Here is a 27,749-nt window from a genome sequence, read left to right as displayed (position 1 = left end):
CCCTGGGCAGAGTGAGGGGTCCTTGCCGTCCCTCATCAGCTTAAGGCTTTTGTGTTGGATGAGACAGTGTTGCAGGGGTTAGGCAGACCCTTGTGCCTACACCACTGAGGGAGCTCACTCTCTGGTCTCCAGACCTACTGCTGATCTTCCTTCTGCAAACCTGTTGTAGGCCCGCTTAGGGTGAGTGCAGAACTCCTAGTGTGTGGGTTCCCAGTGATAACAACCTGCCACACAAGTCCACACTCAGCCATTAGAGTATTTAAATCTTTAAAGCTGTTTTCTTCTTTCTGTCTTTACTACAGCCATCTCTTCTTCCCAGCCTCTACTATAGGTGTGTCTTGACTTTTTTTGGTGGGACTTGTCACTCTTTGGAAGCAGTTCATGTTACTGCATTAGGACCTCAGCTCTGATGGGCTCAGGAAAGTTTGATTTTATAGATTAGCTGGTCTTTCTCCATGTTAGGTGGTGGTCAGATGTGAAATCTGTTTCATTTTCAGTGTACTGTCTATCCTTACTCTACTTTGTGGGGTTGTTTATAGTTTTCTTATAAATTTGTATGAAATTAGTAAGGTGAAACTAATGGTAAAAAAAACTTGCCTGCCAATGCAGGAGATGTAAGAGATGCAGGTTCAGTCCCTGGGTTGGGGAAGATCCCCTGGAGATGGAAATGGCAACCCACTCCAATATCCTTGTCTGGAGAATCCCACGGACAGAGGAACCTAGAGGGCTACAGACCGTGGGGTTGCAAAGAGTTGGACGTGACTGAAGCAACTTAGCACGCACGCACAAGTAAGTATTCTATGCCATTTTCATTGAGCTGTGTTTTCAATATTTTTTCTTTATTTTTAAATTTATTCTTGGCTGTGCTGTGTCTTTATTGCTACATGCAGGCTCTCTCTAGTTGCAGCAAGCTGGGGCTAGTCTTCATTGCAGTGCACGGTCTTCTCATTGCCTTGACTTCTCTTGGGGTGGTGTGCAGGCTTCAGTAGTTTGGGTCATGAGCTCAGTAGGCAGGGTGCGTGGGCTGAGAGTAGTTGTGGCACAGGGCCTTAGTTGCTCTGTGGCATGTGGGATCTTCCTGAACCAGGGATCAAACCCATGTCTCCTGCATTGACAGGTGGACTCTTGACCACTGGACCATCAGGGAAGTTCTTTCCTTTATTTTGATATAATTTTGTTTGTATGTTTTGTGTATTGAACCTGTATTTCCTTTTTTAACTTAAGACTTGTCATATCAATGTTAGAAAGTTATACATAGTTCTATTTTCTGTTAGTTTGAATTATCTATTTTTTACATCTAATTAGTGATTCTTATGTGTTTTATGAAACTTCAGAAAAATGCACATAGATATTGTCATAAAATTTTGGTTCATGAATCTCTGAATCCATTTTATGGGCTTTAGATAATTACAGATAGTTCAGACACTTAAAAAGGATTAGTTACTTAATATGTGATGGCTCTCCTCCTTCCTTTCTTTCTTTCCTTTAATTCCTAAACACTTCTTTGGGGCCCTACTCAGAATAGCATCATTTGAATTTGACCCTTTAGTACATAGAGGCTATTTTTTTGGTAGTAGTGATCAGATGATTTTTTTTTTTTAATTTATCTTGATAAAATTTTGTGACTCTTCTGTGAGTCTAAAAGTAGGACAGAGTCCTCATATATCCTTCATTAGCTTCCTCTTAGGTTAATAACTTGTATAATCATAGGTCGTTTCTCAGAACTGAGAAATTAAAGCACAAGTGCTTTAATTGTGCTTGGTACTAAAGCACAAGCTTATTTGGATTTTACCAGTTTTCCCACTAATGTCCTTTCCTGTTCTCTGATTCAGTTCAAGATTCTTCACTGTATTGACTTATTTTTAACCATGATTCTGTAAAGTGAAACTACAGGCTCACATGTCTGTTATGCACAGGATTTTGCTTCCCCCCCAACCCAGTGGTAAAAAACGCAGGATTGACTGTCACTGTAATTTTAGGCTCATGCTACTTGATATTCCCTCAAGTGGTCACCCCACCTCCAGTTCTATATGCCTTTTATTCCATTTTATGTTATTGGCAGAATCATCTTTCTAAAATGTAGTCTAATCCTTTCTGTCATTTACTCTAAAATATGTATTGATTTTTCCCAGTGTTTATAGGATTAAGGTGATTTGTATTCAGGGTTCTCCATAGCTTGGTTTGAAGCTGCATTTTTTCTTATGTCTTTCACTACAGTGTTTACCTGTTTTTTTTTTTCCTTTTTTTAAGGCAAGTAAGGCTGTTACTTGCCTTAGTCTCTGTGGCCATAATTATTGCCTTGCTCCTAATTTGTTTGTTCCTAATTAATGATTGTACCTATTATTCTTCCTTTTATATGGTCTATGTTATGGTCTATTCTTCCTTTTATTAGTCTATATTATGCTTGCTAGACAGTCTCATAATTGGACAGTTTCAAGGTTTTGAAAAAAGGAATAGATAAGGAACTAATGTCTAATAAATGCTTGTTGTAAGGAACATATATGTGGGGCTTTGTTTTTTAAAATACTTGCTTTGATGGTTAGAACTAGGGGAAAGTGGTCTTTCTTCTACTTCAGCTTCTAACCAGTTCTCCCTTGAATTACTATGGTGGTTTCCCACTTGGTCCTTGCGCTGAGTGTATATGTTGTCTAATTGTATTCACACAGTTAACCTATGAGTATTTCAGAGATCTGTGCTAACTTGCTCATGAATATATTGGATTTTGTATCTAGGACTCCAGGTACATGAATTCCTAGAACTCATTTTCACGTGCTTCTGGCTTTTACTTTCAAGTGTCCTCATTACACCTCAAGTACAATATAAATAATTTTACAGCAGAAGGATATTCTGGCAATATTCTAGTTTAAGACAGAAATTTTCTTTTGAAAAATTATTTATTTGGATGGTGACAAAAGAAATGTAAACGCTTCCTAATGTAGTTGCTTTTTCAGGTACCACCCTCTTTTGGGAAAAGATTTCAATTATGTGCTTTCCTAAGGAAATTATTTCACTTCACATTGAAAGTATGTATTTCTGCTTGTACTGATTGAGCCTGTAAATTAATTTAGCAAATACTTGGTGCTGTACATACTAAGCACTGCTGCAAACCACTGTAGATGTGGCAGTGAATTAAACAGTGAATTAAACATGCTCAGTCCTGCCTCATGAACCTTAATTTTGGGTCCTTTGCTGTTCAGTTGCTCAGTTGTGTCCTACTTTTTGAGACCCCCATGGACTGCAGCATGCCAGGCTCCCCTGTCCTTCACCATCTCCCGGAGCTTGCTCAAACTCATGTCCATTGAGTTGGTGATGCCATCTAATGATCTCATTCTTTGTTGTCCCCTTCTCCTCCTGCCTTCAATCTTTCCCATCATCAGGGTCGTTTCTAGTTAGTTGGTTCTTCACATCAGGTGGCCAAAGTATTGGAGCTTCAGCTTCAGCATCAGTCCTTCCAGTGAATATTCAGGATTGATTTCCTTTAGGATTGACTGGTTTGATCTCCTTGCAGCCCAAGGGACTCTCAAGAGTATTCTCCAACACCACAGTTCAAAAGCATCAGTTCTTTGATGTTCAGCCTTTTTTATGGTCCAACTCTCACATCCAGCTACTGGAAAAACCATAGCTTTGACTGTTGTAGGCAAAGTAATGTCTCTGGTTTTTAATACACTTTCTAGGTTTGTCCTTCTTCCAGGGAGCAAGTGTGTTTTAATTTCATGGTTGCAATCACTGTCCACAGTGATTTTAGAGCCCAAGAAAATAAAATCTGTCACTGTTTCCATCTTTTCCCCATCTATTTGCTATGAAGTGATGGGACAGGATGCCATGATCTTCATTTTTTGAATGTTGAGTTTTAAGCCAGCTTTTTCACTCTCCTCTTTCACCTTCATTACAGGCTCTTTAATTCCTCTTCGCTTTCTGCCATAAGTGTGGTGTCATCTGCATATCTGAGGTTATTGATATTTCTCCCTGCAATCTTGATTCCAGCTTGTGCTTCATCCAGTCTGGCATTTCACGTGATGTATTCTGAGTATAAGTTAAATAAGCAGGGTGACAATATAAAGCCTTGATGTACTCCTTTCCCAATTTGGAACCAGTCCATTGTTTCATGTCCAGTTCTACCTGTTGCTTCTTGAACTGCGTACAGGTTTCTCAGGAGGCAGGTAAGGTGGTCTGGTATTCCCACCTCTTGAAGAATTTTCCACAGTTTGTTGTGATCCACACAGTCCAAGGAAATGGCAACCCACTCCAGTATTCTTGCCTGGATAATCCCATGGACTGAGGCATCTGGCAGGCTACAGTCTATGGGGTTGCAAGAGTTGCACACAACTTAGCTTCTGAACCACCACCACGCAGTCAAAGGCTTTAGCATAGTCAGTGAAGCAGAAGTAGATGTTTTTCTGGAATTCTCTAGCTTTTTCTATGATCCAAGGGATGTTGGTGATTTGATCTCTGGTTCCTCGGTCTTTTCTAAATCCAGCTTGAACATCTAGAAGTTCTGGCTTAAGTACTGTTGAAGCCTAACTTGGAGAATTTTGAGCATTACCTTGCTAGTATGTGAAATGTGTGGTAGTTTGAACATTCTTTGGCATTGCCCTTCTTTGGGATTGGAATGAAAACCGACCTTTTCCAGTCTTGTGGCCATTGCTGAGTTTTCCATATTTGCCGGCGTATAGAATATAGCACTTTAACAGCATCATCTTTTAGGATTTGAAATAGCTCACCTAGAATTCCATCACCTCCACTAGCTTTGTTCCTTACAGCTTTTATTTTTGGATATTTGGTTCTTATAACCGTTATTTATAATTATAAGCTAGAATGACTGTATAAATTCTTTTCTTTTATAACATGAGATAGAATTTTTAAAAAAAATTCAAGAAAGAAATTCACACACATACATAACTACTTCTATTCTGATGTTTCTTCTCTTTTGATTGACTTGCTCACAAAGTTGAATCTCAGATGAGCATTAGGGCACATGGGAAAACCAGTGAATACCTGACATTCAGCTCAAAGTTTATGGTGATACAAGGAGTTTGCTTGCCTGCAGCACCCTGATCACAAGGTGACTTACTATAATGTACACTTTTTCTAACAAACTTTCTACATGGTGATCCAGGAGTAGCCAGTGCAGTTGAACTTCATTGTCATCACAAAGACATTTGTTAGGGTTTCCAAAGGTGGGTTGTTGTTCAGTTGCTCAGTTGTGTTTGACTCTTTGTGACTCCATGGACTGTAGTATTCCAGGCTTCCCTGTCCCTTCACTATCTCCTGGAGTTTGCTCAAACCCATGTCTATTGAGTCTGTGATGCCATCCAACCATCTCATCCTCTGTCATCCCCTTCTCCTCCTGCCCTCAATCTTTCTCAGCATCAGGGCCTTTTCCAATGAGTTGACTCTTTGCATCAGGTGGCCAAATGTCACAAATATAGATTGGGAGTGAAAAGAATGAATATGTTGAATACAGTGGTATTTTAAAGCAGAGAATAGTAACCAAATCCCCATAGGTTTATAGTGTGTGTGAGTGGGGATGTGAAGATTTATTGGTGGGTCTGTGTTGACCAGCATTCCGTGTAAGAATGTAACTGTGAGTGGAAGGGGATGGCATGGACAAGGGTGGAAACTCGCAACAAGAACTCCTGTGAGCTGGACTCGTACCATGTGCAAAAATCTTTGGTAGTCGCTTCAGTAGCATTATTGCATTGAATTTGTAAGACTCTGAGCAGTAGTTGTAGTTTCCCTCATTTTACTGATGAGAAAACAAATTCAGGAAGGTGAAGTTATTTGTCCCAAGTTTGAGAAGTGCTGCCTCTCCTGGTGATGGGTGGAATTTTTTTCTATGTGCTGCTTGGTATTGGAGAGACTTAACGAAATGAATTCTACCAGGTATTGTTTCTTTAGCATTCTCTACTACCAACAAAAAATTAATGAATCCATCTAAGAAAGAATGGAAAATTTTTATTGGAGTCAAATGTGCGAAGTCACTTCAGTTGTGTTGACTCTTTGTGACCTCATGGACCATAGCCTCCCAGGCTTTTCTGTCCGTGGGATTTTCCAGGCAGGAATACTGGAGTGAATTGCCATGCCCTTCTCCAGAGGATCTTCCCAACCCAAGGGTCAAACCCAGGTCTCCTGTGTTGCAGGTGGATGCTTTATAATACAAATTTTTATTTTATCATTGCTAATATATGGAATTTATTTTCATTGCCTGAGAAAAAATATTTCTAGGGTGCTCTACAATGGGTATTTTAGGATGAAGAGTATTTTGGTTCTTGCATCTCTGGATTGTCTTATTTCTCTTTTGATCTGGCTTATGTAGTAAAATGGAAATAGACATTGTAGTCATTTATATGTTTAATTTCTCAGTATTTTGTCAGAGCATCTTTATTTTCTAATGTGCTTCGGTTCACACATTTTTATTTAAGAAGATAGAAGACACTGGAAAATATTGAAGGTTTTTAAATTCATTGAAATTTTTTCCTAACCCTTGAATGGTCACTAGATGGCCTGCTGGTATTGCATTTTCACTTGGCGGGTTATGACATAAGGAAGTAGGCTTCTTGCTGATGGTTTTAATCTAATGTGATATTTTAAATACTGTTTTTAAATCTACTAGGAACTTTAGATTTAGTAGTGCTATAAATTATTTAAAGGTTTGTCTTTTTATGAAATGGTGGTTTAGTGCTCTAAATGGATTTTATACTGTACATAAAACCAGACTTTGTAGCTCCGTTTTCAAGTGATGCCAGAATGTCATTTGGTGTTCATGCTTAGGATGCATGTAGTTTAGATAATAGAAATTTAATAGTTACATTAAAAAATGATTGAGCTCCAGTATTCAAATCTGTTGAACAGATTTTACTTAAGAAAAAGTTCAGAATATACTTAAAGGAAAAATTAAAAATGTGAAGTCACTCTGTTTATTAACTTGTTCACAGTTAGGAAGATTAAAAAGAGAAGGGAAGGACTACTATTTTCAGGTAGTGAATGTTCTACTGGCCAGTTTCCAGGAAAAAAACGAGCAATTGTCTCTGAACAAAGATATGAATACAGCACGTTGGGTCTTAGATTGTATTTAGTCAATCAAATAAACAAACAAAAAAGTTTTGTGTATCTATGTTACATATTAAATTTAAATTAATATTTGACTATTTCTTGACCTACCTCATTAATGGTATCATGTAAATCGTTAGTCAACCTGTTAGCCTCAGTGGTGTCTGACTCTTTGTGACCCCATGGACTGTAACCTGCCAGGTTCCTCTGTCCGTGGAATTCTTCAGGCAAGAATACTGGAGTGGGTTGCCATTTGCTTCTCCAGGGTATCTTCCCAACCCAGGGATCGAACCCAGGTCTCCTGTGTTGCAGGCAGATTCTTTACCGTCTGAGCCACTAGGGAGGCCCCTCCTAAATTGTTAACTAACCTCCTGTTCACGAGAACTCCTAGGAGCACCCCTGTTTCCTCTTTATCCTTAAATGGTGACTGTGGAGCTGTTAAGATCAGAGGTAAGGGTTTAGGTGCATAAACACCTGTTCCTGACCTGGCTTGTGATCTGTTTTTGTTTTAAAGGGAGCTTCCTGATGTAAAGGGTTTTATATGTACAGGTTGCAGAAGAACATATTATTTTCTGATAGCTGTATCTCTGGGAATCCTTGTGAATCCCAAATAAAATGGATAGCTCATGTGGCAGAGATGGCTTCATGTTCTGTTATCCAGATATCTTATCTCACTTTGAGCTGGTTTTGATCTTTTTTGATGTTTAATCATGGTTTTGGAAACTAAAAATATTTCAGTAGAACGTGATAGAAATTGGCTGTGTCCACATTTTAAAAACAGTTGTCTTCCTGACAAAGAGTTCTCTTCTCTCTACATGTTCAGTCTACTGAGAACTTGCTTCCTCCAAACGTGTTCCATATTCCTTTTGATTCGTGCTGTGTTTATGTTAATTCCAAAAATACTTGCTTTATGTACCTTTTTGAGGAGAAAAACAGTGGCAACTTCTCGAACCTTTATTTTGCCATTGGTTAGGCATCAGAAGAATTTTATATCTAAGTTATGAGGCTAAAATTCATCTTAAAATAATTGCTGGGTGTGAATTTTGAAAAGGAAAGAATTTTATGACATTCTTGTAATGAAAAAAATAATACTTAAATTTTAATAAAGTTTTAATGATAAATAAACATTAAAATTTTATATAATTTAAAATTACTTTCTTGATAAAAGGAAAAAAAAATTCCTTCTTTCTTGGAGTCTTAACCACTGGACCACCAGAGGAGTTCTAAATTCCCTCTTTCTTGAAAAGAAAGTGATTATAGGGGAATTCCCTGGCGATCCAGTGGTTAGGACTCAGAGCTTCCACTGCAGGGGTCCCAGGTTCCATCCCTGGTTGGGGAACTAAGATCCTGTAAGCCATGTGGCGTGGCTGATAAAAATTAAAAATAAAAAATGATCATAGCCTCTATGTTCATGCAGATAAAACGGCTTGTTACTAAAAATGCATTCATCCTAAAGCTATGGCATTATTAGAATACAAAACATTAAAAAAATAATTTGGCCACGCTTATAATATAGATACTGCTGTTTCATGTTCAGACAAGTTCTCTTGGATTTGCTCACCAACTGTTTGTAGCTTTTGGTTTTTCACTTAGGGTGTGGTTGGAAGGAAATGGACATGATGTATAGAAACATTTGTTGATTCTCAGCTCTTACTTTGAACAAACTCTCCTTGGAGGAAGCAGATTCACCTGCTGGAGTGTATACTCCAGTGTGGTATGTGATACAGAAGGGGGATTCCAGGTCCAAGACAGGCCGAGGACAGACCCTGCCTTGTGCTGGAACATCACAGTGGGCAGTGTGCACTGCTGCTCCTCATTAGTGTGTGTGGGCTGACACTAGTGATGCTGGCTTAGGAAACCAGCTAAAAATGCCCTGTTGTATCCAACAGAGATCAAAAGATTTAGTCCTTTGGGTGTGCTCCTCTGACCCTCCAGGACTGTTGACAACTGTTAGTGGTAAAGGTAGGGTGAGGGTGGAGGGAAGTCATCAATACCCATCATGAAAGAGGCATCCCATCCTTACAAAGAAGTATAGGCTTCAGAGATGCCAAAGAAAGCTTTATGTAGAGTTGTTGTATCAGTGAAATCCTTCTCTTCCCTGGAGTTGCTGTGTCATTTGTTTCCAGACTGTGGATTCTGTTTTTTAAAGTTTTAAGGGATCCAAAGTGGTGAGAATGGAGGTGTTCAATTTATTTACAGTGATGAGGCTTGAGAAAGTTTGTTGAAAATCATTCACTTGTTATTAGTAGAAATGTTTAGGTGTAACTGAAATGTTGAATATATTTACTTTTTTTCTAGATCTTTGTTAACACAGAAAGAGCACATGCTGAAACCCTGGGGATTGTAAATGTTTAATAAAATCATGAAAATAAACTAAGAGCACTTTGTGTGACAAAATGTTTCATAACTTAGTTTTATGGGAGAAACAGTAAAAGTTTTATTTTTATTAAAATTTTTTTTAATTTATTTTTTTATTTGGAAGAGAATAGTATTGGGACCTGAGTTGGAATCCCAGTTCCAACACTTATCAATTAACTATATGACTTTGGGAAAAATAACCTAATAATTTCTTTGGCTTCAATCCTCTCATCTGTGAAATGGGAAATAAAAATAGTACCTATCTCAGAATTGTTCTGAGAATTCTATTAATAAATGTAGAGTGCTTAGAACAGTTCCTGGCATGTAGCAAGCACACTGTAATTATTATTTATTGAGTGTTTATCGTGTGTTAAGCACATTGAAAGACAGTATAACAGGGATTTGGGCTAAGTTATTAACCTCTTCTGAGCCTCAATTTCTTCATCTGTAAAAGAAGGATAGCAATAGTTTCTTTTACTTTCATAGGATTGCATGAAAATTAAATGCATTAATTCATGTGACGCCCTTAAGGCGTTGCTGATTTTGTTGTTAGCATCCAGTAAATGTGAGCCTCCACAGATTACATACTTTAAGTCATTTTTCACACAGCCATGTAACTATATATATGTATATACATATACTCATATATATATTATATACATACATACACACTCATACCCTTGTTGTTGTTAAACAGCTGAGAAAGAAACAAGTTGAGAAATGTAGATAACCTGTTCAAGGTTGCACAGTTAGAATTTGATCTCAGGCCTTAAGTAGCCAAATCAGAAATACATGACCTATAGACCTCTGTTGCTTTATTATATCTTTTTGTTTTTGAAGATGATGTTCCTCTGATGTTTTAGCGATTCATATAAATGTTTAATTTCAAGTGTGTTTTGTGAAATTTTATCATACTCTTTCTCTCAAAAGCCTTAGTGAATGTCTGACTGTGCAACTTTTAATTTTAGCATTTGTTGTGCAAGACTTGAATTCTTTATTTTGCAAAAATGTGTGTTTCTCAAGGCACCTTTGAGAGCTTTACACATACCCAAGAAGCTAATTGAACATATAGTGTGCATGTGCAGTTCACTTAATGCACATTATATTGTTCTGGGAAACATTGATTTTGAATTTTTATTTTCTGGTTGACAGAGTAATAGACTTTGTACAAACTGCTCACACTACCAGTTGCTCTATAATATACCTATGGGTGAAGAACACTTGGAGGGAGATAAACAAAAATGATGTTGATAACCATATATAAGGGTGATGGTTTTTCTCATTTCCACATTTTCTTTACTACTATTTAATTTAATTTTAATTTAATTATTTATAAAGTTATTATAAATTATTATTTATAAAAATAAATAATTAATTTATTATTTCAAACAAATGTATTAAAAATAATTCCTGGAGTTAGAAGTACCGAATGGACTACCTTAAGCTGTTTCTCTTGCTAGATTTTAAAAAGAGACTTTACCTTGTTGTATTGTATTAATATCTATAAAGAGAAAATGGAAGCAGCTGGTGGAAGCTGTCTCTCTTCCTTCACCATTATTCTTTGAGGCCCTCATGTAGTGTTTGCTATAGTAAACACAGTAAGTAGTCTTCTCCTGTGGGTACCTGCTGCAGGCTTAATTGCAAAAGGAGGTGTGGAAGGTTTATGAAGCTCTCTGTGCTGTGCACAGTTTATGTTTAACACACACTTTCTGCTTTCCCCTGAGCAGTGGGATGCTCGAAGGACAAAGGGCCCCCAGAGAGCTGGCTGAACATGGTATGGTAGTAAGCAGTGCTCCTTTATTTATGTCTTTTCATTTTATTATTTCTTTTTTTTCTTTCTTCATATTTACTCTTCTCGTTCATTCTTGAGTTTCTCCTGAGAAAGATCAGAGGCCTTGAATTTACTGGTAGGAGGAACTTGGTTTTGGTACATGATTTAGCTGGTGCTGTTCCATCTTTATAGGCTTCCAAGGTGGTACTAGTGGTAAAGAATCCTCCTGCCAATGCGGGAGTTGTGGATATGATCCCTGGGTCAGGAAAATCCCCTGGAGGAGGACATGGCAACCCACACTAGTATTCTTGTCCAGAGAATCACGTAGACAAAGGAGCCCGGCAGGCTGCAGTCCACGGAGTCACAAAGAGTCGGATACAACTGAAGTGACTTAGCACACGTGTTCCATCTTTGAAGGAACAGGATATCAGAGAAATGTAGGAGAATAATCCTTTCTAGATTCACAGGACCCATAAGGGCTGCTTGAGTGGTAGCATTCAGGCTTTCATGAGGTCATCTAGCTTTGTAGCATTCAGGCTTTCATGAGGTTAGCTAGCTTTGAGACACATGTCTGACTCTGCTTTTTTCCCTCCGCTGAATATATTAACATAAGTTTGAATGTAAGTTGAAGTTTCTTCCCAGACTTTTTCCTCAGGAAAAGTAGTAGGTAGTGTCTTTAAACACTTGGTTTTTCCATTAATATTTATTTCGAATTACCTTTTTTTGTTGTTACGCATTTTTAAAAATAGACTTTATTTTTTAGAGAAGTTTCAGGTTCACAGCAAAACTTGAGTGGGAAGTATAGAGAATGAATTCCTAGGACTCCCTTCCCTGCCACACATGGGTTATCTGGCTGTCAGCATCCCTCACCAGAGTGGTACCTTTGTTATAATTGATAAGTAGGTTCATTAGACTCATTAGAGAAGATCCCGATGCTGGGAAAGATTGAAGGCAAGAGGAGAAGGGGATGACGGGATGAGAAATGGTTGGATGGGATCACTGACTCAGTGCACATGAGTTTGTGCAAGCTCTGGGAGATGGTGAAGGACAGGGAAGCCTGGTTTGCTGCAGTCCATGGGGTCACAAAGAGGGGGACACGACTGAGTGACTGAACGACAACACTGATACATTGTTATCATCCATAGTTAATAGTTTACATTAGGGTTGAACATTCTGTGGGTTATGACAACTGTGTAATGACATTTACACACCATTGTAGTATTATACAGAATAGCTTTACTGTCCTAGAAAATCCCCTGTGTTCTTCCTATTCTTCCCTTCTCCCCTACCCTCTAACCCTGGGCAACCACTGATGTTTTTACTGTGTCCATAGTTTTGCCTTTTCAGAATGTCCTATAGTTGGAACCATACAGTATGTAACCTTTTCCAATGGGTTTCTTTGATTTAATAATCTGCCTTTAAGTTTCCTTCATGTCTTTTCATGGTTTGATAGCTCATTTCTTCTTCGGGCTGAATGGTTAATATTCCATCGTCTGGATGTCCTGCCACTTATTCATTCATCTACTGAAGGACTTCTTGGTTGTTTTCAAGTTTGGGCAGTCATGAGCAAGGCTACTGTAAACATCTGTGCAGGTTTTTGTGTGGACATAAGTTTTCAGCTCATCTGGGTAAATACCAAGGAGCACGACAACTAGGTTGCATGGCGAGAGTATGGTTCAGTTCAGTTCAGTCGTGCCTGACTCTTTGTGACCCCGTGGACTGCAGCACGCCAGGCTTCCTTGTCCATCACCAACTCTCAGAGCTTGCTCAAAACAGATTGTCTTCTAAAGCAGCTATACCATTTTGCATTCCCACCAGCAGTGAGTGAGACTTCCTGTTGCCCTGCATCCTTGTCAGCATGTGCTCAGTGTTTTGGATTTTGACCATTCTAATAAGTATATTCTAACAGGGTTATCTCACTGTGTTTGAATTGCATTTTTCTGATGATATATGATGTAGAGTATTGTTTCATATACTTATTTGTCATCTGTATAACTTCTTTGGTGAGGTGTCTGTTCAGGTCTCTGACCCATTTTCTAATAGGGTTCTTTTCTTACTGTTGAGTTTTAAGAGTTCTATGTTTTGGATAACAGTCCTTTTTCAGATACACCTTTTGTAGAAATTTTTTCTCAGTCTGTGGCTGAGAATGTGTCTTATCATTCTCTTGAGAATTAATATATTTTTAAATGAGACATTGCTTAGACATATATGAAAAACTTATCAGTGCCAGTTTTATATGCTTATGGAGATTACTTGATCGATTTGACTTAAAAAATTTAGAGTAATTAAACACATTTGATAATTATTCCTAGGAGTATGACAGGTGTGAACAGGCCTCGTGAAGGTCACTTGATGAGCTGTGTCTGAGAACAGTGTGTAAGTTTGTGGTCATCACAAATAGATACTTGTGGGATAAATGAGAAAAAGCTTTGTCCCAGGATGATATAAATGAGTACTTGGAGTTTGGATAAAATTTTCAGAATGCACTTCATAAGAGGTCAGAGAGTGCTCTTTTTCAAACCGCAGTGGTGGGATAGAGCTGATGTCTCTGGAATACTGTATTACATGACTAATAAGGTGGTGTTAGTGACACTGGTGATAAAGATGTGTACGGAAGCTGAAATAAAATGGTTTCGTAATACGTTAGAGATAATGGTGATTATGTTTAGAGTGCTTTTTTTGTTTGTTTGTTTCTTTGTTTCTAAATCCTTTTAATCATTATTCCTTACTTGAGGTCACCTCTTTGCAGTTGCCTGATTTTGACCTACATAGTACACTATGGGAATTTCTTTTGCACTCAGTAGTGGGAAATTATATGTAATGATTTCTTGCATGTGGGGTGTTATCTGCTTGGGAGTAGACCAACCGTCGTTAGGAAAATTGATTAAATCACTCTCATACGTTTTTTTAAAGTCTCTTTTTGAAACATTAATTTCCTTCATTAACATAACCTTTGGAGAACTCTAAATTGTTGGATCAAACATTTAATTTTGCTTTTGTTAATGTAAAGGATATTGTACCTGTGGATGCCTCTTATGAAGTGAAAGAACTGTATGTGCCAGAAAATAAACTTCATTTGGCAAAAACAGATGCAGAAACACTACCAGCATTGAAAATTAATAAAGTAAGTGTTTTGTCCTTTTTTCGTATCAAGTGCTTTAATTCCATAGATAGTTGTTGGTCTGTAGAATTTGTGATTTTTTTGATGTGTTTGAGGGCTTGAGTGGTGGTGGTGGTCATAGTTGTATATATCACCATTTCCAAGGATGGGAAATATGTTTAATTTATAAAACCATATTCCCAAATTACCATGGCTTTGATTTTATCTTACTCATAATATTTATTTTTAAATACCAAAGAATAGAGGTTATATAAAATTTTAGGTTTATCAGAAGGAATGGAGTCTAAAAAGTAAAAAGCCTTTAATAAGTTAATAATTAAAATGAACTTTTTTTTCCTTAAATATGTTTCCTTATCCCTTGCCAAGAGTCTGATTTTCCCTTTCTTATATTGTGAAGAATAATTCTGTTGTGTATTGTAGCTCTAATAATATCATTAGGTGTTTTTCCTAATAAGAAACTGCTTAAACTAGATATGATGACAGTGGAGACTATAATTTATCACTTTCAAATCTTACAGAATTTTAAGTTGTATGGTTCAGATATACTTTAAAAATAGATTTAGAAATAAGAACTTAAACTAGGAATAGAAGTTCCCAGCCTTTCTTCTAGTGTAGTAAAAATCCCAGACACCCAGGGAGGTGCCAAATTTGAAAGTAAAGAGAAAGAGAAAAATAAAACTCCCAAACCTTCTGAGGCTGGAGAGACTCTTCAAAGACTTACTCAAGTTCCTAATAGGAGTACATTGTCTAGGTGATTTGCATGATTGGGTTTCTAACTAGAATCTAGGACATGTTGCAGGGAGCAAGGGAGAGTTGGGGAGCAGAGTCACTCAAAGCTGACTTTACTAAGGAACAACAGATTTTGTCACTAACAGACTTTTTGTCAATTGAATAAACACACACACACACATTGGGGTAGGGAGAGAGAGAAAGAAGAAACTGAGAATGAATGAATCTGAATCCAGGTCAGTCAGACTCTGTAACCCAAAAAGATAGTAGCTTTGTTAAATGTGAACCTTTTTTCAATACAGTGGTTTGTTCTTTGTTTAGCAGTATGAAAAATAATTAATTAAAAAAACATAGGCTACATCGTGTAATATATTAGCTCGGGCTGCCACAACAAAAACCGTAGCCTGGATGGCATAAACAACAGACATTTCTTTTCTCATGGTTCTGTAAGAAAGAAAGTCCAAGACCTCGGTGCTGGCTGACTTGGTCCCTGACAAGGCCCCCTTCCTGACCTGGTCAGACACCTTCTCACCACATACTCAGGTTGAGAGTCAAGCTCTGGTGTCTCTTCCTTCTCTTATGAGGGCACCAGACTATTGGATGAGGACCTAGCCTTCTGACCTCATTTAAGCTTTATCGCCTTTTAGGGCCTTATCTCCAATTCATGTTGGGAGCTTCAACATATTTGGGGGCGACATAAACATTCAGTTTATAGTAGATACCATCTAGAATTAGATTCCAGTAGAGACAAATAGGGGCCATGTCAGAGGTTTAGGAAAAATTAATAGAAGGAGAACTTGAAAATGAAACAATTTGGTGCATGAGTATAATTTTTTCCTGTGAATTGAAGGAGGAGTGTACTTTGCCGTTATTTGATTTTTTAGTGGAACATGCTGGCCAGCATACTTTGGGAATACGTGGTAAGCCACATCTTACTGCACACCTCTTGGCCAGGTGCTTTATCTTTTCTCTTTTGAGACTCGTGGCTATATATATACCAAGTTAAAAGTGAGCATATCCAGCTTACATTGTTGTTGTTTTGTTGCTAAGTCGTGTCTGACTATTTTGCAACCCCATGGACTGCAGCCCTCCAAGCTCCTCTGTCCATGGGATTTTCCAGGCAAGAATACTGGAGTGGGTTGCCGTTTTCCTTCTCCAGAGGATCTTCCTAACCCAAGGATTGAACTCGCATCTCCTGAAATGCAGGTGGATTCTTTACTGCTGAGCCACTTGCGAAGCTCCCCCACAGCTTACATTAATTCATCTTAATTTATCAATTCTTTAATATTCTGATTGGATACACTGGAAATCTTAAAGTTCAAGAAATAATACAGTGTTTGTAAAATGAATGTCATTGATGAGGGACACTTTTGGTAAGTATTTTTATCTAAAGTTTGTTTTAGTTTAGAACAGTGGTTGTCAGAGTGTAGTTTCTAGAACATTATTGTTAACATTTTCTGGGTACCTGTTAAAAATACAAATCTTTGTCCCCCATAGCAAACCAGCTAAATCAGAAACTGGTGTGGAGCAGTCTTCATTTAACAAGTCTTCCAGAGGTTTCTTAGACATATTAAAGTTTGAGGAATGCTGGTTTAGGAGATGCTATTCTTATTAGAAATGTTATTTAAATTTATTAAGAAAAACATGTATTTTCTTAGTGCCCTTGTTGTTTATTAGATTTGTATAACTTATAATCATTCTTGAGAAGTTTGTTACCATTACTTTCAAAATGAAACTCCAGAAAACCATTACTGCTTTTGGTCATGAGTACATGAAATAGAGCATTGTTCTTTACTGTCTCATTTACTAGGTGGATATGCAGTGGGTGCAGGTTTTGGCAGAAGGCTGGGCAACCCCGCTGAATGGCTTTATGAGAGAGAGAGAGTACTTGCAGTGTCTTCATTTCGATTGTCTTCTGGATGGTAAGACTTTGGACATTCAGGTGCATTGAGTGTGGTAAAGAAGGCACATAGTTGCAGGGATTGGTCACTGTTTCGAGAGAGTACTGGTAACACCTTAATTGGAGATAGCACTTTAAGGTGAAATTCTATCAATACTGAACATTTTAAGTATATCCTGAGGTCATCTTTCCAGTTTTAGTTTTCCTGATTGTGATTTATTGTGGGGGAGAAGGACAACCTGGGGATTACGGCTGAAAATGGATTTAAAAAACGAATGCAGTTTCCCTGTTCCGTATCTACCTGATCGCGGTAGAAAGCCTCTTCCGAAAGTGTACATAGTCACTAAATTGTGCTGTACTGAAGCCCATGCTTGCTTATTAAGCCAGGTGTTCTAACAAGGAATCAGGGAGTCCAAGTTTAGAAATCCTGAAATAGGTGGTTGAAAGGATGGTTCTTATTTTAAAACACTGAAGCAATTGCCAAAGAAATCTATATTTAGGATATTGTCATTACATTCTAGCTACCTTAAACTTTGTATACTGTTGGTAACATTAATTTACTACAGTAAAGGAAATATTGCTAAATTGTAAAGAATTCTAGTGTCATATGATCTGACAATTCCACTTCTGGGTATTTATCTGAAGAAAACAAAAACACTAACTACAAAAGATATATGCACCCATATGTTCATTGTAGCATTATTTATGATCACTAAGATATGGAATCAACCTAAGTACCCATCTGGAGAAGGCACTGGCAACCCACTCCAGCACTCTTGCCTGGAAACGCCCATGGACAGAGGAGCCTGGTAGGCTGCAGTCCATGGGGTGGCTAAGAGTCGGACACGACTGAGCTACTTCACTTTCACTTTTCACTTTCATGCATTGGAGAAGGAAATGGCAACCCACTCCAGTGTTCTTGCCTGGAGAATCCCAGGGACAGGGGAGCCTGGTGGGCTGCCGTCTATGGGGTCGCACAGAGTCGGACACGACTGAAGTGACTTAGCAGCTTAGCAAGTACCCATCAGTTGGTGAATGGATAAAGAAGATACACACACACACACACAATGGAATGTTACTCACCTGTAAAAAAGAAAGAGCTTTTGCCATTTGTTGCAACATGGATGGACCTGGAGATTATTATGTTAAAAGTGAAATAAGTCAAACAGAGAAAGACAAATTTCCATGTGATTTCACTCATGTGTGGAATTTAAAATGCAAAAGAACAAACAAAACAGAAATAGACTGGTAGATACAGAGAACAAACTCGTGATTGCTAGAAGGGGAGGGGGTGGGAGTAGGCTAAGGTGAAGGGGATTAAGAGGTGTAAACTTCCAGCTATAAAATAAATAAGTCACAGGCATATACTTATTAGCATAAATATAATACTGTAATAATTTTATATGGTGATAAATGATTACTAGACTTATGGTGATCATTTTGTTGCAGGAAGGGGAACCCCTTCCAGGGCCCCAAACTGGGCTCTTGTCTAACACTCGGAAATGAATTGTCCAAGGAGACATATGTGCTGACAAAGCAAGAGATTTTATCAGGAAAGGGCACCCAGGTGGAGATCAGTAGGGTAAGGGAACCCAGGAGAACAGCTCTGCCACATGGCTCACAGTCTCGGGTTTTATAGTGATGGGATTAGTTTCCGGGTTGTCTTTGGCCAATCATTTTAATTCAGAGTCTTTCCTGGTGGCACATGCATCACTCAGCCATGATGGATGCTAGCGAGAGGGATTCTGGGAAGTGGACGGACACGTGGTGTCTCCTTTTGATCTTTCCCGAACTCTTCTGGTTGGTGGTGGCTTATTAGTTCCATATTCCTTACCAGGATCTGCTGTCATAAAACAACTGATGTGAATGGTTACTAAAGGGCCTGGCCAGGGTGGGCAGTTTCAGTCAGTGTGCTTCCCCTAACAGTTTCATGATGATTTAAATATTGAATTTAAATGTTGTATTTAAATGTTGAATCACAGTGTTGTACATCTGAAGCTAACATAATATTGTACGTCAGCTACAATACTTCCATTTAAAAATAAGTCATAGAAGCCTACAAAATTGCAACCATGTTCTTCTGTGTTATGACTTCTTTTGACTGGGGAAGTAAAATAGATACTGGAAAATGTAATTCCTAATCCTTGTTCTCAAGAAACTTTATCACAAGAACATAAGGATTGAATTTTGCTTTTTGATTTTCTTCTTTAGAAATAATGGAAAAAATTACTGTGGACTGCCTCTTTAGTAATCATTCAGTCTTGGATATGGTACAAATCTGTCTATTAATTTTCCATTTTGAACTCTACCTTGTGGTGGTAATTTTAAAATAGTCAAGCAGTTATCACTGATTTTGTTGACATCTTTTGCCCCAAGAAGGCATGCCATGATTTCCAAAAAAATATGGTTTCTCTTTGATATGTAAATAATATCCACATATGAATTTGAGAATGCATTTTATTTTCCTAACCTGTACATGATGAGTGGGAAGAGAAGAAAACACTTTCAGCGCTTGAAAGGTTGGGAGCGGAGAATGTGCCTTCAGTCTCACCAGCAGCATATTTTGGTGTAAATGGAGACACTGATTATTTACTACCTTTGTTTCTTCACCAGTGGTAGATGACATGAGTTCCATTCTGATCAAAAACCAAAAAAGCGTTTTGAATGTTTTTGTTTGCCTTTCTCAAGGATCTAGGCCCAGGTCTAGCAAGTATCTTCAAGTAACTTGCCACTCAAAATGTAGTCATCAGAGGGTTCGTATTTGTCCTGAAAGGGCCCTGAAGTACAATTCCTAATCTTACTCGTAAATTTTTGGTGATGTTAGGTTTAACCAGCTGCTCTTCCTTGTTACGTCTGTGATTCTTCCCCCTAAAGACAGTTTCATGAGTGGTTGTGAAGAGTATTGCTACAAACAATTGATGTTCTTAATTTTTGCTGTTTTTTTTTTTTTTTTTTTTTTTTACTCTTGTTACTTGTTCTCTCCCTGATTTTCTGTGCCAGGTGCCAATAGAACATATCACTGGAGTAGTAAATCTTTCATTGTTTGAAGAGTGTCTGCTGAAGTGTGAAAGGTAGATATGAGACCTGTTGAGTAACATAAGCTGTGCCCTTTATCTTCTTTTGTGCCCTGCAGGGGGTGTCATTAACCTGTCTGTACCTATAGTCCTGACGGCTACTCAGGAAGACAAAGAGAGACTGGACGGCTGCACGGCATTTGCTCTGATGTATGAGGGCCGCCGGGTGGCTATTCTTCGCAATCCAGAGTTTTTTGAGCACAGGAAGGAGGAGCGCTGTGCCAGGCAGTGGGGAACAACATGCAAGAATCACCCCTATATCAAGGTCCTGAGTAAACCTTGCTGCATTTTGTCTTGATTTGCCAATAATGCTTGTGCTGAAATGTGAGGCATTACCTGTATATCAGCTCTGCCATCCGAACCATTAATATTTTGTGGAATCAAGGCTGGAATGTATATTCGTGTGATGAGCATACGGGCTTGTCATTTTGGTGCAGACAAACGTTCAGCAAATATTGTTTAAACACCTCTTGTACACCAGGCCATGAGCTAGGTGCTACTGCTGGGAACATAGGGCTGATATGTATGGCAGGCACAGTGCTTTTGTGCTTGGTGTGTGCTATCTGGTGGTGGAGCAGATATTGATCTTGTATTTACAGGTAGGATGTGAGGGCAGGATGCTATGGGAACCCACAGCAGGGTGATTTTATCTAAGCTGGACTTCTAATTGAACATTGTGTTTCTGGTATGCAAACAGTGAAATTTTAGTCTCCTCAAAGGGCCTCATGTTATTTCATCTATTGCATGTGAAATATTATCACTGAAGTCACATTTCTGTCCTTTGTTTTAAAGTAGACTTCGGACTGTAAAAGAAACTAAGGCAGTCCCGTGGTTTGGACTCGGCACTCTCACTGCTGGGGCCAGGTTCCATCCCTGACCAGGGAACAAAGATCCTACAAGCTTTATGGTGCAGCCAAAAAACAAAAGCCCTAAGTAAAATTTTAGTAGCTCTGTATATCTAGAAAATTTGTATAGTGTCCGTTTAAATCATGGAAGTGTGCTAAGTTTCATTTCATTATCTTCTGTAGGAACAAAAAGAGCAATTAAATTTAAAAAATAGGCAGATATGGGACTTTGCTGGCAGTCCAGTGTTTAAAATGCCACACTTCCCCTCCAGGGCTCAGGTTCGATCTGATCGCTGGTAGGGGAACTGAGATATGCTGACTCCTTTGTCCTTAAATGCCATTCACTCTACTCCCTGGATACTGTGTTCCAGTGCCCTGTTTGTTTTCTCTGTAACATTTATCACTAGCTGGTATTCCTCCAGTTTCTCCTGTCTTTTCTCATCATCATTACTTTAATTGCTCAAAAGTTTAGGATTGGAAAACACAAAGAGGGCAGAGTGACCCATTTTTCTGTTAATCAACATGCAGCAACAATTAAAAGAATGTTTTTGTTACTTAAAAAGTTACAATTACTCATTTCGATTTTGTTTGTATTTTGTATGCAAATATAATAGCTGTATCACAAATCCTTTGTGAAATTATAAAATGTATTCTAATTCTACAGCATTTCTCATTCCCAGTTCAGTTGATAAGCCAAACAGATTTACCATTAACCTTAAGATGAGCATAATTTGTAGGTATATATAACTTGTGTGAGAGAAATGTTCTTACTTATTTCAATCTTGATTCCTGTTAAAAAAAAAATTATTTTCTTTCTCTTGCCATTAGATGGTTATGGAACAAGGAGACTGGCTGATTGGTGGAGATCTTCAAGTCTTGGACCGAATTTATTGGAATGATGGTCTTGATCAGTATCGTTTTACTCCTACTGAGCTAAAGCAGAAGTTTAAAGATATGAATGCAGGTAAGACATGGATCTGATTATCTCACATGGGACTAGGTGGAGTCTCTGCTTGATGGGGAAGTTCTTAAGGATTTTTTCCAATGCTTACTAAAATGTAAGACAGATTGAGGAGTAAAGATAAGTGTAGTTAGCAATGGAATATGTAAGGAAAGCTATTATAATCAGTCTAAATCCACCTGTGTAGTTCACTCCCATTCTGCATAAAACAATAGAAATAATGACATTCTGCAGAAAACAATAGAACAGCAAAAACACGTTCACTGTTCATTCACCAAGTGTTCATTGTTCATCTGTTGTATGTGCCGGAATGCCAAGTGCTGAGTATTCATAGTTAAATAGGAGCTTAGGGTGTATTAGAGAGAGAGAGTCAAAAAATAACAGAAAAAGTTATTGAGGAGTAGATTAATAATGATTTCAGACTTCTGAATTAGGATGAAGTGGAGCAGTGGAAGTAGAGAGTCTGTAGAAACTCTTCTTTATAATACTGCCTTAGAAAGCCCCAGGACAGGGATTTTTATATTAGACATCTGTGATTAGCAGGTCTTTTACACAAAGGTAGGTAAATAATGGGTTTATACTGGTACATCCACAGGTGCCACAGCATTTGCTGTAGATTTTGGGAGGCTTTTTTAAGGTCTGAAGAATTTGGAGCCTCTTATAATGGAGATCAGTCCTGGGTATTCATTGGAAGGACTGATGTTGAAGCTGAAACTCCAATACTTTGGCCACCTTATGCGAAGAGTTGACTCATTGGAAAAGAGCCTAATGCTAGGAAGGATTGGGGGCGGGAGGAGAAGGGGACGACAGAGGATGAGATGGTCGGATGGCATCACCAACTCGATGGACATGGGTTTGGGTAAACTCTGGGAGCTGGTGATGGACAGGGAGGCCCGATGTGCCGTGATTCATGGGGTCACAAAGAGTTGGACATGACTGAGCGACTGAACTGAACTGAAATAATCACACTACTTATGAATTCTCACTCCGGAAATGGTTAAACCCTAAGCATGGGTGCTGCTTTTTCAAATAGCGTCTGTGTATAAATTGAGGAGATAGCTCTATTGTAGTTTGCTGATATTTGATATGACGTGAAATGGATCAAGGACTGGAGATGTGATCTGGGCACACCCTTCCAGAGCTCATGGGCCTCACCAGCCCGCCTCATTCATTCACATTTCCTGCTTAGCCACCTCAGGGTATTTGATAGTGTAGGACCACATTTCTGCTTCTGAATTTTATTCCTCACCTCTGAATTTGAAGCACATATTTGGCCTAAGCCACCTGTGCAGGAATTTCTCTGACTGTTACACTTGCTGCTTGCTTACATAGCAGCTTGTTTTCTTCTTTTTTGCTAACATGTTTTGGGCACAGTCGTAGGGGACTGTGTCATGACTGCTGTAAGTCAGTGTTGTTGCTAAGTCGCTTCAGTCATGTCCAACTCTGTGCAACCCCATAGACAGCAGCCCACCGGGCTCCCCCGTCCCTGGGATTCTCTAGGCAAGAACACTGGAGTGGGTTGCCATTTCCTCCTCCAATGCATGAAAGTGAAAAGTGAAAGTGAAGACGCTCAGTCGTGTCCGACTCTCAGCGACCCCGTGGACCACAGCCCACCAGGCTCCTCTGTCCATGGGATTGCCCAGGCAAGAGTACTGGAGTGGGTTGCCATTGCCTTCTCCGTAAGTCAGTGATGGTGCCTCATTCTCTTTTGTCAGTGTGTGACTTAAAGGTCCATGTGTAAGTCTGTTTTGGCCTTTGAAGTATAAGAAAGAAGGGCTTCTGGGAAAGATTTCCCTTTCTAGAGAGAATCAGGCTTAGGACAAAAAGTTACCTTTTTCCATCCTTCCTTTTCCTCTTGCTTTGGATGTGGTCATGTAAGCGTTCAATGTTTGGAACTCTGGCAGCCATTTTGTAACTATGAGAATCCATGAGCATCTTACACTGTTTGAGTTTCTGATCAACAACCCTTGAGTCCTCTATATCCACATTTCTTACTCAAAGACCTAATGCGTGTTTGAGTTATAGAAGACACTTCTAGTTGAGTCTTGTATTGTTTGCGACCAGAAACATCTGATAATTTAACATGTATTGACCTCTTTTTTTCTGGTAAACAGGAACATGTTTAACTGAGGACTTGATGAGACCTGCTCGTTTTTTTCCCAAAATAATTTATATCAGGAGCTCATGTTAATAAATAATTTTTTGGCACTGTTGAAGGGTCTTATCATGAAATTATCATTCATAATCAGAGACTTTATGTTACATCTGTTTTGCATTCTTCCTTGTGGGGCCAAACATTTTAAATCATTTAGAGTATTTGTTGCATAATGAGTGATTGCAACTTTTGTTTAAAGTAGCTGGGAGCCAGTTATTAGCCTTAAATCAAGCAAAAAAGATGGTGGGGTGTTATTTTGTTTACTTTTCCATTTTAGACTAAAGCAAATAAACAACAGATTGAGGACCTTCCTTTATAGTTCTTGTTCACTCTTTCCGGAAGCCAATAACAAGTCATCTACTTGTGTGTACAAATCATAACTCAAGGGAGAGAAAAGAGGAAATTCTTTTTTTTTTCTTTTACTTAGGATTCCTTTTTAGCCTCTTCCTCCTCCTTCCCTCATAGTAGTAGAAGAACTCTGATTACCCAGTGTGGGCTATTGTCCTGTGCACATTGATATGATCAGTTTTGGTGTTTCTAAACCATTCTGTAGCTGGAAGGATTGGGAAATCATTAATACCCACATCAGTGATTGCAAGGTGTTATGGTTCCAGGTGGCAGGTTCTTTGAACCATTGATGATTGACCACTATCCTGGAAAGAATGAATTTCACTTAAGCCAATTAAGAGCCAAGTTAATGTTTATTATACACAGTGGAGTCCTGCTGGGTTACGAAGGGAAACATTGACGTAATTTCTTTCAAGCTAGTGTGTGCTAGCACAGTGCTGAATAAATCGGAAAAAGCCTTGTAGAGTTTATTGAACCAGACTATATTTTAAATGATAGAAACAGTAGATAGATATCTTAGGCAAAGTTGGGAATGACAGATACATGAGGAAGCTGAGGCGGAGGCAGATCGTCTGCCTCTGAAGGCACTCCCGCAAGGCAATGAACGGGAGATGCTACGATCTGAGGTTGGGTGACAGAGCCTCTGTCAGTCGGGTCAGGGCACACTCAGATGAGGCTGTGAGCGTTATCTGACAAAGTGAGTATTTAAAGACGGGTGGTCAAGGTTAAGGGAGCTGCCAAGGAATGCCGAGGCATCTGGGGACTAGCAGTTTGGGGTAGTATTACCATTCCTGACATTGTTTCTTACGTGGAGTAAGGGGAGCTGGCGCTGTGGGGCGGGGTGGCGGGCAGGAGATAGTTATCGGGGGTGTGGGCATTGCTGTAGTCGCCATGCTGGGGCAGGATGCTCCCGGGGCAGATGTTTTCTCCTCCATCTCTGCTTGCCTGTTGGTGTCTGCCTTGGGGAGGTAGGTGTACGGCACTCCCCCTGCCCCTGGACACACATGTGTGCACACACGCATGTACACGCACACACACATGCACACACACAGGAGACACGGACTAGAGGGGAAGGTGAATGGAGAGCAGACAGTACAGAGTCTATTTGGCAAAACACTTTATATTCAACATTACTTTTCACGTTAATTTGAAAGCACTTTTAGTCTTAAGAAAGAAAACAACTTGCTGCCATGTTTTGGGTATGGGAGTCCCTGTTTGTGAAAAATTCTAGTCTATTCATATTTACTCAAGTGCCCTATCTCTGTCTTGTTGATTTTTTTTTTTAATTCCCTCGTGAGCAGTTTAAGTAAAAGAAAGACTGGTGATTTATGACAGGCCTGAGGGAGGAAGGGTATCAAACTCGTTTTTTCTTTTTGTTTGTTTCCAACTCTCCTAAAAAATCTCCCACAAAAATAAACATAGTGTGCCCTCACCTTTCCCCCATTCCCCGCCCCCAGCCATAGCACTATTGTCAGGACTCTTGTTCAGCTACTATATTGATTTGAGGAAAGTCAGAAATGCCTGTACTTAGAGTTTTGGGGTAAAATGGCAGATAATAGAGCTTGCCTAGGACTGGAAGAGAAGACTTATTAATTAGTGCTGCATGTAGGACAGTTTTCAGAGAAGTTGAAAGGAAGGAAGCAGGAAGATGTTGTAATTCTGGGTTTAGTGGTTGGGATGCAGTCCAAGACTCTGCCTGTGGGCTGGGCAGAGAAGCGCAGTTCTGAGAAATCTGGGGGAAAGAGTTTGGAGCACTCCCCTGCTGATCAGTCCATTCGTTGCTCACAGCAGCTCTGCTGGGAACCTGCTGCTGTCCCTGCGCCCTTTGCTGAGGAACTGCAGTGCAGGGACCCAGCCCAGGTGTCTTCAGTATGCCGCATTGTGTTCCAGGGCCGTGATGCTTGGTCAGGCAGCCTGTGTCCTGCCTGTATCCAGGGGGTCAGGGTCCACTCTCCTTCCACCACCAGAAAACACTCCTGGTGCCATTCCTTCCCCATCACATATCAGTGCATCCTCAGAAGAACCTTCCCCACTGTCTTCTTCCCCTTCCACCTGCTGCAGGGAAGGGATCAGACTGTACTTAACATGATGTGTTGGCTCCTGGATGGTATCGAATGCAGAGGAGAGGGAGAGAAGCTGTACTGTGGGGTTCTTTCTTACTTAGGCATGAAATATAGAAGTCTGGGGAGCTGGGCCCACTTTTGGTTTGAGATATGTGGGTTATAGTGAAGGTGGAGGAATTGAGGGGGTGGGAGCGGTAATGAGCAATATCTTTTGAAATGTTTTTAGTAATAAGTCTCTGTAACTGATGAGTTGGAAGGTCAGGACTTAGAGATGCAGCTAACAGAAGCCATCTGTATGCACATGATAATTGAATCCAGGCAGGGGTAAGTTTCCTGAATGAGTCTGTAAAGAAAGAATGTCATAGGACCCAGCAGTGAACCTTATGGTTCTGAGAGGGCTACAAGATGTCAGAAACAGGTGATTAGACTAAAATGGGCCAAGCAGAGTATAAAATGTCATATGCATTTGATCACATCTGTGTAAAAATGTTTGCATAAGGAGAAAAACTAGGAGACTCTGCAAAAAACCAAAACCAATTATATTAAGATCATGCATTTGGGTTGGTTTTTTTCTCTCCAAATTTTCTTCAGTATTTCATTTGTATGTATGTGTTAGTCATTTGTGTCTGACTCTTTGCGACCCCATGGACTATAGCCTGCCAGGCTCCTCTGTTCATGAAATTCTCCAGGCAAGCATACTGGAGTGGGTAACCATTCCCTATTCCAGGGGATCTTTCTGACCCAGGGATTGAACCCAGGTCTCCCATGTTGCGAGGGTAGCACCTGTCTTCACTTTTGCCACATTGTTATGGTGTGTGACCCCCACTCACAGTGTGTAGGTTGTGATCAGTCACAGGAGCCTGACTGTATGCTGGGGGAGGAATAGATTGAGTGAGCAGAGACAATGGAAGGCTGGAGGATGGTTTATTTTATATGGAACATGTGGGGCACATGTTTCTCTGCAGCAGCCTTCTGGTTTTGCTGTCTCTCTGCTCCACCCCCTGACTCTCACCCACATCAGCTAGTTCTCTGTGAAATGTGGCTGATAAATGCACAACTTCTGTTTGGAATGCAGTATCCTTCCTAACCTGTGTTTCAGAATTCTACATGATATCACGTGCTAGGCTTCGTATCCATCTTTGACAAAATGGATGATTCTATGTCCTCAGACACAAATGCCTTCCTACTTCCACACTTGATCTCACCAGGTGGCTTGGCTGCAATGCTTTTACTTCCATCACCCAAATTTCATTTGTCTTTGAGAGGTCAGTAAATTACAGCCTGCAGGCCAGATCTGGCCTACTACCGGTTCTTGTAAATAAAGTTTTATTGGGAGATATCCACACTCACTTGTTTATGCATCGTCTGTGACTG

General features: G+C 39.4%; 1 protein-coding gene across 6 annotated transcripts in view; it reads left to right on the top strand.

Annotated features, from left to right (window-relative positions):
• Positions 1-27,749, top strand: part of PAPSS1 (3'-phosphoadenosine 5'-phosphosulfate synthase 1) — a 108,962-nt gene that overhangs the window by 38,351 nt on the left and 42,862 nt on the right. For all 6 annotated transcript variants that reach the window (XM_081552040.1, XM_081552111.1, XM_081552237.1 and 3 more), the window contains 4 exons: positions 14,190-14,303; positions 16,840-16,951; positions 20,063-20,268; positions 21,677-21,812. In XM_081552040.1, the coding sequence (XP_081408166.1) occupies positions 14,190-14,303; positions 16,840-16,951; positions 20,063-20,268; positions 21,677-21,812 (568 nt within the window). The remainder of the gene's footprint in view (positions 1-14,189; positions 14,304-16,839; positions 16,952-20,062; positions 20,269-21,676; positions 21,813-27,749) is intronic.

This window comes from Giraffa tippelskirchi, chromosome 1, assembly GCF_054371585.1.
Source record: "Giraffa tippelskirchi isolate mGirTip1 chromosome 1, T2T-mGirTip1v1.2.pri, whole genome shotgun sequence".
In the NCBI taxonomy this organism is placed as follows: Eukaryota; Metazoa; Chordata; class Mammalia; order Artiodactyla; family Giraffidae; genus Giraffa; species Giraffa tippelskirchi.
The sequence above is the reverse complement of the archived record's forward strand: the minus strand, read 5'-3'. Positions and strand labels throughout refer to the sequence as shown.